The 9282-nt window shown below is 36.2% G+C and overlaps 2 protein-coding genes and 1 non-coding gene across 3 annotated transcripts; 2 read left to right on the top strand and 1 right to left on the bottom strand.

Moving 5' to 3' along the window:
* On the top strand, positions 1-2555 carry LOC111465695. Its single transcript, XM_023110208.1, has 5 exons — positions 1-226; positions 320-553; positions 1204-1443; positions 2308-2364; positions 2504-2555. Exons 1-4 carry the CDS (start codon positions 215-217, stop codon positions 2356-2358), a joined length of 537 nt encoding a protein of 178 aa, XP_022965976.1. The 5' UTR covers positions 1-214; the 3' UTR covers positions 2359-2364; positions 2504-2555.
* A 1440-nt stretch (positions 2556-3995) lies between these two features.
* LOC111465532 (U-box domain-containing protein 9-like) lies at positions 3996-6818 on the bottom strand. The gene is made up of 2 exons (XM_023109953.1): positions 6291-6818; positions 3996-5238 (listed from the first exon to the last, which is right to left on the bottom strand). The coding sequence occupies exons 1-2, from the start codon at positions 6585-6587 to the stop codon at positions 4165-4167; spliced, it is 1371 nt and encodes a 456-aa protein (XP_022965721.1). The 5' UTR covers positions 6588-6818; the 3' UTR covers positions 3996-4164.
* Positions 6819-9179: 2361 nt separating this feature from the next.
* Positions 9180-9261, top strand: TRNAL-CAA. Its single transcript has one exon. It is a non-coding gene; the product is annotated as a tRNA-Leu (tRNA).
* Positions 9262-9282: the final 21 nt, after the last annotated feature.

Below are 9282 nucleotides of genomic sequence, written 5' to 3'. Positions count from 1 at the left end.
GGTTGGGGATTGGTGTGTGAAAACAGGAACCCTCCAAAAAGCTTCTCTGAACATTTTTGCTTTCTGTTTCGCTCTGATTTGTTCATCGGCTTCCTTTTTCTCTGCCTCCATTGTAGTGTAATCAGAAGCTCCAAAAGTCAAGAATCCGTTGTTTTCTTCTTCTTCTTCTTCTTCTTCATCATCAGTTTGGTGGCTGCTTTTTAGTGTACTTCGTATGGAATCCTCTGTAAGTACTTTCCGCCATTTCTTCGTTTTTCTCTGGCGATCTCTGTTTGTTGATTTTAGTTACGTTTGTTTTTTTTTTTTTTTTTTTTTGAAGGATTATTTGTGCAGAAACAGTGGCCAAATCCACGTTCAGCACCACCAAATCCCGGCGTTTGGCGACTGGGATAAGGCCAGGGATTTGCCGATTACTCAGTATTTCGAAACTGCTCGTCAGGCTGGTTTGATTCACTACAGTTCCTCTTCCGGCGAAACCGGTCCCTGCCTTCCTTCTTCCGATTTGTACTCCGTCGATCGCAAAAAGCCTCCGCTCTCAGCCGCCGCACGCAAGGTCTCTATCTCTATCTCTATCTCTATCTCTTCATTAATCTAAATTTCTGGTTGGTTAAAATCACTCTGCTCTCTATGTTTCTCTATGTTTTTAGAACTGATTTTCGATTGAATAGAATAGTGAAATTTCTCTATCTCTATCTCTTCATTAATTGAAATTTGTGATTGATTATGCTCGTTCTGCACTCTATGTTTCTTTGTGTTTTTAGTACTGATTTTCGATTGAATAGAATAGCGAAATCACTCTACCTCTGTTTCTATCTCTATCTCTTCATTAATCGAAATTTGTAATCGATTGAAGAGAATAGTGAAATCGCTCTATCACTATCTATTCATTAATCGAAATTTCTGATTGATTAAAATCGCTCTGCTCTATATGTTTCTGTGTGTTTTTAGTACTGATTTTCGATTGAATAGAATAGTGAAATCGGAGGAATGAATTTGATATAGAATTTAAGAAGTATTTTTCATTTTCCGGGAGAATGTAGCGATATTTTCTAGGTAACCAAACAGGGGACGGGGAGTACTAAGATCAATTAGGGCTATTGAATTGAAATCACAAGATTTGGTTGGTGAAGGGAATGAAAACGCGAAATGAATGAAGTGATTGTGATTTTGAATAACGAAGGGTACACGTGGCGGGATTTGCAGGCACGAGTGACGGAAAAGCGTTACCCGCAAGTGGGATTAATAAAGGAACACCAGACGCCATTAAAGAAGCAACAAGGTAGAGTGTTCGACGTGACGGAAACGGGAGGAGCGCGAAAATTCAAGCAGAACGACGTGTCGATCCCACGTCGTCCACCTAAATCTAATGCTACTAAACCACCCAGACCTGTCGATGAAGATCTCTACAAAATCCCACCAGAGCTGCTCCATTCTTCAAAGCGGGTACATTCCTTCTCCATTAAACTATACTCGAATTAACTAACACGGCCTCAATTCGGTTAATTAGTAAATTTGTTAAATACCCATTTGATTGGTGGTTTAAAAAGTAATCATTATCACCTCCCGGACACTCTTATCAACTGTTATAGTAGTTATCGATAGTTACATGAGATTCCTCCTTATTCTTAAGCAAGTTCTTTGAGGGAATTAGGCTTAGTTGATCCATAATCTACGTTTCGTCTTAGGATCGAGAAAGAGATTTTTATTATTTTCGAGAGAATTAGGCTTAGTTGATCCATCGAGGAAGAGATTCTTATTGTTCTCGAGAGAATTAAGTTTAGTTGATCCATGATTTATGTTTCGTCTTAGCATCGAAAAAGAGATTCTTATTGTTCTCAAGAGAATTAGGCTTAATTGATCCATGATCTATGTTTCGTCTTAGCATCGAGAAAGAGATTCTCATTGTTCTCGAAGAAATTAGGCTTAGTTGATCCATCGAGGAAGAGATTCTTATTCTTCTCATGAGAATCAGACTTGGTGGATCCATGATTTATGTTTCGTCTTAGCATTAAAAAAGAGATTCTTATTATGGCATTCACGGGTTAATAATCATCATGGATTTTTAAGACAAATAGTCATTCTTGCGCATCTTACCATATCTTTTACAACTTAGAGAGAAACGTAAATATCCAAAATAGAAAAACATCTAGCTTTTAATGATGACTAATACATCGATTGGGTAAGCATTATTAAAATCTGGATTCTTTTAGAAATTTCTTTTTTCGGTATCGATGTTGAATAATACTATACTCGAGAATGAATTATTTATTAATAACCCTTTTAATTTCTATTTACTTTGTTATACAGAACAAAATGAAGGGCTTATTTTCAAGGTGCTTGGTACCATCTTGCAATTGAGGAATGGTTGGTCTGTCTATGTTATTTATTATTTTTATTTTTATAACTTTTTATTTTGATTTTAAGGAAATAAAAAGAAAATAGATTGAATAAAGATTAGATTAAATTATCGAATTTGAACATTACTTTAGTTGATATGTTGTAGGTTTGAATCTACCTTCTACTGGAAGAGATGCACGGGTTCTCTAAATTATCATTAAAATACATAGAATAAATGTTTAAAGGTTATTTAGACCCTTAAACTTTAGGTTTAAAAATCATTTAAATTATTGATTACATTTGTGAAAGGAAGCTATTAAATAAGAAATTTCGACAAAATCACAAATTATTATTACGTATTATTAAATCTGAAACTTATTACGAATTAACAAAATTTAAAGATTAAATATGATCATTATGACTCTTTATTGTATAGACTAGATTGTTTAAATTGGATTAGATAACGAACTATATTGGATGATAATTGGGCGGAGGCTTAAAGTCAACTATGCTCAAGCCCATGTAGCTATGAATAGAAGATATATATATATATATATATATATATATATATATATATATATATATTTATTTATTTATTTTTTTCCATGGAGAGAATTGAACTTTTGGTGAAAATGAAAGATGCTAGAAAAATTTTGAAAACTTCTAAGATCAAAAGATTTTGAGGACTTAAATTGCTTTCAAGACTTCGATACATTAAAGTTATCTTGAGACATGTACAAGACTTTGATTGATGTAGTGGCTGAGCTCTGATTCGTAAAAAAAACTGATAAACTTTTTATCCAAATTTTGTATAGACGTTTGAGGAATAGAGTACGTATAGTTTGACCAAACCACTATAAAGTTACAGTGTTTTGAAGAGACGTTTGAAGAATAGAGTACGTATACTTCAAAGGATGATCTTTTAGAAAAGGCATACATGAACCTTTCTTGAAATACTGTCATAATTTACCATTCTTCGTTGTAAACTGAAAAACGGTTTTGTCGGACAAACTAATATTTATGAGCTCATAAAACACATTGGCACTAGAATATGTGTCATATTATAAAGAAATGTCAAAACACATCCATATTATAAAGTATGGAGCATTACAGGTCCCACAATCTCGACATTTCAATTTCAAGAGAGAAAGAAAAAAGAGAGAAAACAATGCCGTGCCGACATGTGAAGACAAGAATAGAAGAAGATCCACACAAATTGTTTATCTAAAGTGCGCACACTCTTTTAGCGCTCCGTCCCACCACTTTTATGTGCATATTCTATTACAGTCCTTCAACTTTCAAATATTTCATTTTAGCTCCTAAATCTTTCAAATATTTCATTTTAGTAGTTCATAAACGTTCTATTCCTAGTTCTTCAACTTTCAGATATTTCATTTTAGTAGTTCATCAAACGTTCTAGTCCTGGTTCTTCAAGTATGTGTAATTTTCAGCTACGCCTTTCTAGTTTCAAAATTTTAGTAGTTCATCAAACGTTCTATTCTTGGTTCTTCATGTACGTGTAGTTTTCAGCTATGCCCTTCTAATGTCAATTTTCATTTTAACCCTTGGCGTTTTCGAAAACTAACCGAACCCACGTAAGTCTCGTCTCATTCATCACTAGGGTCGAACCAAAAACATCAACATCAACATCAGCAATAAGCAATTCATTCATATTCCTTCATTATTAGCAAAAAAAAAAATGAAGTAATTGTAGTTCATCACTCTGTTTTGGACCAAAACTTTCCTATTTCTTCTGTAATATGTGCAACCTTTTGTATATCTATATCTATACAGTTAATTGAAGTAAAAGAATCTGACCTATTTTCATTATGCAGTGTGAGTAATTGAACCAGCTCTTTGCAGCTTTTCGAGTACGCTCATAGCCTTCCTCTTTGCTCTCGAATTCCCGTTTCGGGAAAGTTTCGAGATCATACCATTTGCATTCTCGTCCTCCTGAATCTCTTTCAATTTGCTTCGATAAGTCGAGGAGATCGTGTCCAGTATCGATATGCAGTTTTCTTTCACGCCTTGGGACGTAGATTCCCTTATCACTCTCAACATACACGACACTGCGTTCAGCTTGCACATTATGCTGATAGCCTTCATATTGTTCGAAAGAAGCGCAAGTACTGAAACCAACTCGTCGACCAATACACCTTCGGTGATGTTTCGAAGAACGGAGACAACTACTCCACTCGAAACTGCCTTCTCTTTGTTCGCGCTTGCGGTACAAAGAGAGAAAATTGCTGAAGCTGCATCTCTCATTACTACCGGATGGCCTTCGTCTAAAAGTCCAACCAGATGTTTGATAGCTCCTGCGTTACCAATGGCGATCTTATTCTCCTGATATAAAGATAGCGAGAAAATAGCTGCAGCTGCATTCGCCTTTGCCTCGCTACTTCCGTATTGTAAGGATTGGATCAGCAACGAGAGGACCAACTGGTTCTCGACGAGACGTTTCTTGTTATCGCCACTAAGTGAGATATTAAGAACAGTGGTAATCAAATCCTCTTGCAGATCAGGATGGAGATTAACGTGGTCTACAGAGATAGGATGCAATAGTCTCTCGATCGAATCCGGGAGCTTCGCGAAAAGGGATCGAAACTCATGGTTCCATTTCGCTATCTGTCTCAACTCCTTTGCAGCTAACTTTTGATCCGAAAGGGATGAAGACAACAACTGGTTAAGCAATTCATCCAAATGGGATTCAGTGGCATGGGCCACTGTTTCCTCATAAGTAAGCTTTGGAAGCTCCAATTTGTTATCTATGCACCATTTCAAAATCATCGACCGAAGACTACGATTCGGAGTAAGCGTCATGTCGTGAAGGACCTCGTTGGTTCGAGGACATGTATTGTGTCCTTTATTAAACCATTTGTTGATGAAGGGCCGATCATATGTCTGCAATTCACAACCATGTTTCAAGAACAATAAGAACAATCACAAACATGCTAACACTATCCACAGAGAAATCTTCTTATGAACTGCATAATAGACATCAAGAAAGTAATATGAGCAATGAATTGCATAATCAACACTTCGAGTCACTTTTTGACTACACCTTCGAGGCTCACAACTTCTTTATTCGACATTTGAGGATTCTATTAACATGACTAAGTTAAGGGCATTACTCTAATACCATATTAGGAATCACGACTCTCCACAATGGTATGATATTGTCCACTTAGAGCATAAGCTCTCGTGGCTTTACTTTGGGCTTCCCGAAAAGCCTCGTACCAATGGAGATGTATTTCTTACTTATAAACCCATGATCATTCCCTAAGTTAGCCAATGTAAGACTCACTCCCAACGATCCTCCCCTCGAACAAAGTACACCATAAGCTTCCCTTGAGGCTTATGGAGCTCTCGAACAACCTCCCCTTAATCGAGGCTTGACTCCTTTCTCTAGAGCTCTCGAACAAAGTACACCCTTCGTTCGACACTTTTTGACTACACCTTCGAGGCTCACAACTTCTTTGTTCGACATTCGAGGATTCTATTAACATGCCTAAATTAAGAACATGGCTCTGATACCATGGTAGAAATCACATCTCTCCACAATAGTATGATATTGTCCATTTTGAGTATAAGCTCTCATGGCTTTGCTTTGGGCTTACCCAAAAGGCATCGTATCGTACCAATGAAGATGATTTCTTACCTATAAACTCATCATGATCATTCCCTAAATTAGCCGACGCCCTCCAAGTAATATGGCCAATGAATCATGAACCATAATAGACATCAAGAAAGGAAAAGGGCAATGCCATTGGAGCAATGAATCATAATCAGAGGCCACAGAAATCATAGAAAACAAGCGAAACAGAGCCCACAGAGACAAATTCTTCATAGAAACACAATCTTAATGCACAAAAACTCCAAAAAAACCGATCAATCGCAAGAAAAACGAAGAAAACAGAATCGAACCCAAAAGATTTCAAGAGAAACCCTCTAACCTGACCAGTTTTCAACAGAACAGGGTCTTCCATAAGCTCCCCAGAAATCGGGCACCGGAACTCATCCGGCATAACCAGAGCCGTACGGCCACTATCCCCACCGGATTCCAGCGGAGGAGCAGCAGCAGCAGCAGCGGCGGCGGCGGCGGCGGCGGCCATTTTGGTGAGTTTCAAAGAATTCAATTTCTCGATAGCCTCATCAGCGATTGAGCATTCGAAATCATCTTGATCAACGATTCTTTGGAGCAAATCTTTGATATCTTTCTTGAGGAGTTCCAAAGACTCCTTGTCGGCCATAGCCGCCGGCGTGAACCGCAAATGCAGGAGGAATCAAACTAAAATCGAAGAAAATCGGTGGTGGGTTCTTTCAATCTTTCCTTATTTGTTCGATCGAATGAACCCCGTTTCGAAATTGCGATGAATCTTCCACATGGGGGGTTATGAAATTGGGTATATTCGGTTCTTGAAGTGATTCTGAAAACGGAAAAGCAAGGGGCAGTGGGCGAAAGAACTACGAATTGGACGGAATTTGCGGTGAATGAGGGAAGGAGTCGACTTCCCTCCCCCACTGGATTTTATTGGGTGCCACGTCTGCCAAAAATCATTTCTTTTGCCACATCACCATTTTCTTTTTCTTTAATATTTATATTTATTTTCATATATAATAAATAACTTAAAATTAAAATTTTATAAAAACTAAATATATTTTTTAAAAAATTATTATTCTTTCTCGTGGTTTGTTTAGAGCAATTTTTTTGTTGGACGTTCTTCCAAAAATTTTATTAGGAAACTATCGAGCACAATTGAATTGGGTAAGTCGTTATATTATCATAAATAAAAAATATATAAATTAATTATTATTATTATTATTATTATTTTCGTATTATAGATTATTTGTTTAAAATTCAATAGAAACGAATACTACTAATCAGGTCAAGTGCATTCAATAATCGACGCTCGTAGACATTATTTAAAAGAAAACTCTAATAAATGGAAAGTCGAGAAATATATATATTTTTTGTTTTCAAGTAGAAAAGTTATATGCTATTTGATACGTTGGTGTTGTTTTTTTGCTTTCATGCTATATAATACCACTCTCTCTCTTGCTTTCAAAACTCTTTTTCCAAAATCTCTCTCCCCGTTTTTTAAAATCTTCTCTTGAAATCGAGACCCGAGGTTTATATTCACGTTGCTCAACCGTAGGCAATGTGACTCGAAGTAGGCTTGACTCACTCAGTGCTGAGAGTGAGTGATGCACAATCGCCAAATCCGCTGTCTAAAAATCGCGATTGTGACGGTTGATATATATATATAAGGTCAGATTGTCTACCTATCGCCTTAGTAAGGTAGTACTTTACTCTTGTCTTTCTTGAGCCGTGTGTAAGGCTAGAGAACAAGTCAGGCAAAGCCCTTTCCGCTCAGCTTTGTCATCTAGCTCGGGTTATTAAAAAAAAAAAAAAAAGAGGTTACAACTAATAAGAACCGAACCTGAGGGGGAGCCACATAAAAAGAGATTTTAAACAAAATGTTAAACGACTTATAAGCATATTAATAGATGACTTCGGAATGACATATACATCCCTAGATCAAATAAAGACTCTGGGGTTCCAGTCGGCACTCTAGAAGCTAACTTTTCGTTACGCGGGGAGAGGTTTTCTTCTCGAAAAGAGCCTCAATCTTCTTTATTATAGTATGTTATGTTGAGAAAACACCTGTCTTTGTTCGGGTCCAAATATATATATATATATATATATATTTCAAATCTGAAAAGGGTAATAGTGGAAAGAAAAAAAGACACCGACCGTTGTGGTGAGACGCAGCTGGAAGTGGAAACTAATGGATTTGCATGCAAACTTCTTCAACCAGCTTGTAATGCACCATGTAACCCGCGTCTTCAATTTTCATTTTCTTTTATTATTTTAATTCTCGTTTCTATACTACAATGTTACATGTTCGGGATTCCTATCGAGATTTAGAATTCGAATTTGACTTTTGATAGTTTCAGTATTCAATATGATCGAGTTACATATTTGTCTTGAACTACTTATGTGAGATCCCACATCGGTTGGAGAAGAGAACGAAACATTCTTTATAAGAGTGTGGAAACCTCTTTTTAGCCTACGCGTTTTAAAAACCTTGAAAGGAAGCTCGAAAGAGAAAGCTCAAAGAAGATAATATTTGCTAACGGTGAACTTAGGCTGTTACAATGCCTTTTTAGGATGTTTGTGCTCCCCCGATATAAGAAATTTGAATTTTCCTGAACCTTTCTTAACCATAATTTCATACCTTCAGGATCAATGTCTAATCTCAGTTCATTTATATATTTCTCATTTACTTAAACGTCACAGTTGACTTTATTATCTCGTTTTGAATGTTTAGTCTAAACATTTGTACTTGGCGGTGGAAAAGTATTTAAATTTTAAGATATTATAATTAAATACTTTTCCTATGAATTTCATTAATTAATATTTTTCGGGCTTTAACGCAATCATTGATCAACGTTATGAATTTTTAAGTCTTTAACGCTTTCCGCACTATCTTCTTCTAGTAAAATTAGTATTTTAATGTATTCATTTTAGTCAATGGTATTTTATTGTGGTGTTTATAGGTTGGGTCGAGAGTTACGACATTTTTTAGACTCAATCTAACCTTTATCTAAAATTAACGAATATCAATGTCGATATGTTTCGGTGGTTAAGGAGACATACTTGAAATCTATTGGGTTTTGCCCGTTCGAACCCTTCGCTTATATTGATTTACTATTTAGATTCTTATTAGAAATGGCTAAAAAAAATATTAATAGTTTAGGGCCTATGGGTCATATATTTAATAAATTGAATTTTATTGGCCGTATATCGTTTAATCAAATCATGTCATCATTTTATAAGTGTCTATATGTCCGAGTGGTTAAGGAGACAGACTCAAAATCTGTTGGACTTTGCCTGTGCAGGTTTAAATCCGGCTATCGACATCATATCAGGTATAAGAAACT

This window comes from Cucurbita maxima, unplaced genomic scaffold (assembly GCF_002738345.1).
Source record: "Cucurbita maxima cultivar Rimu unplaced genomic scaffold, Cmax_1.0 Cma_Scf00029, whole genome shotgun sequence".
Classification (NCBI taxonomy): Eukaryota; Viridiplantae; Streptophyta; class Magnoliopsida; order Cucurbitales; family Cucurbitaceae; genus Cucurbita; species Cucurbita maxima.
The sequence above is the reverse complement of the archived record's forward strand: the minus strand, read 5'-3'. Positions and strand labels throughout refer to the sequence as shown.

Excerpts from the sequence above, each read along its gene's own strand:
- LOC111465695 (XM_023110208.1), top strand. Across the intron at positions 554-1,203 it reads TCTCAGCCGCCGCACGCAAG|GCACGAGTGACGGAAAAGCG; the intron begins GTCTCTATCTCT and ends CGGGATTTGCAG. Across the intron at positions 1,444-2,307 it reads TGCTCCATTCTTCAAAGCGG|AACAAAATGAAGGGCTTATT; the intron begins GTACATTCCTTC and ends TTTGTTATACAG.
- LOC111465532 (XM_023109953.1), bottom strand. The coding sequence starts at position 6,587 with ATGGCCGACAAGGAGTCTTTGGAACTCCTCAAGAAAGATATCAAAGAT. Across the intron at positions 5,239-6,290 it reads TTCTGTTGAAAACTGGTCAG|ACATATGATCGGCCCTTCAT; the intron begins GTTAGAGGGTTT and ends TGTGAATTGCAG.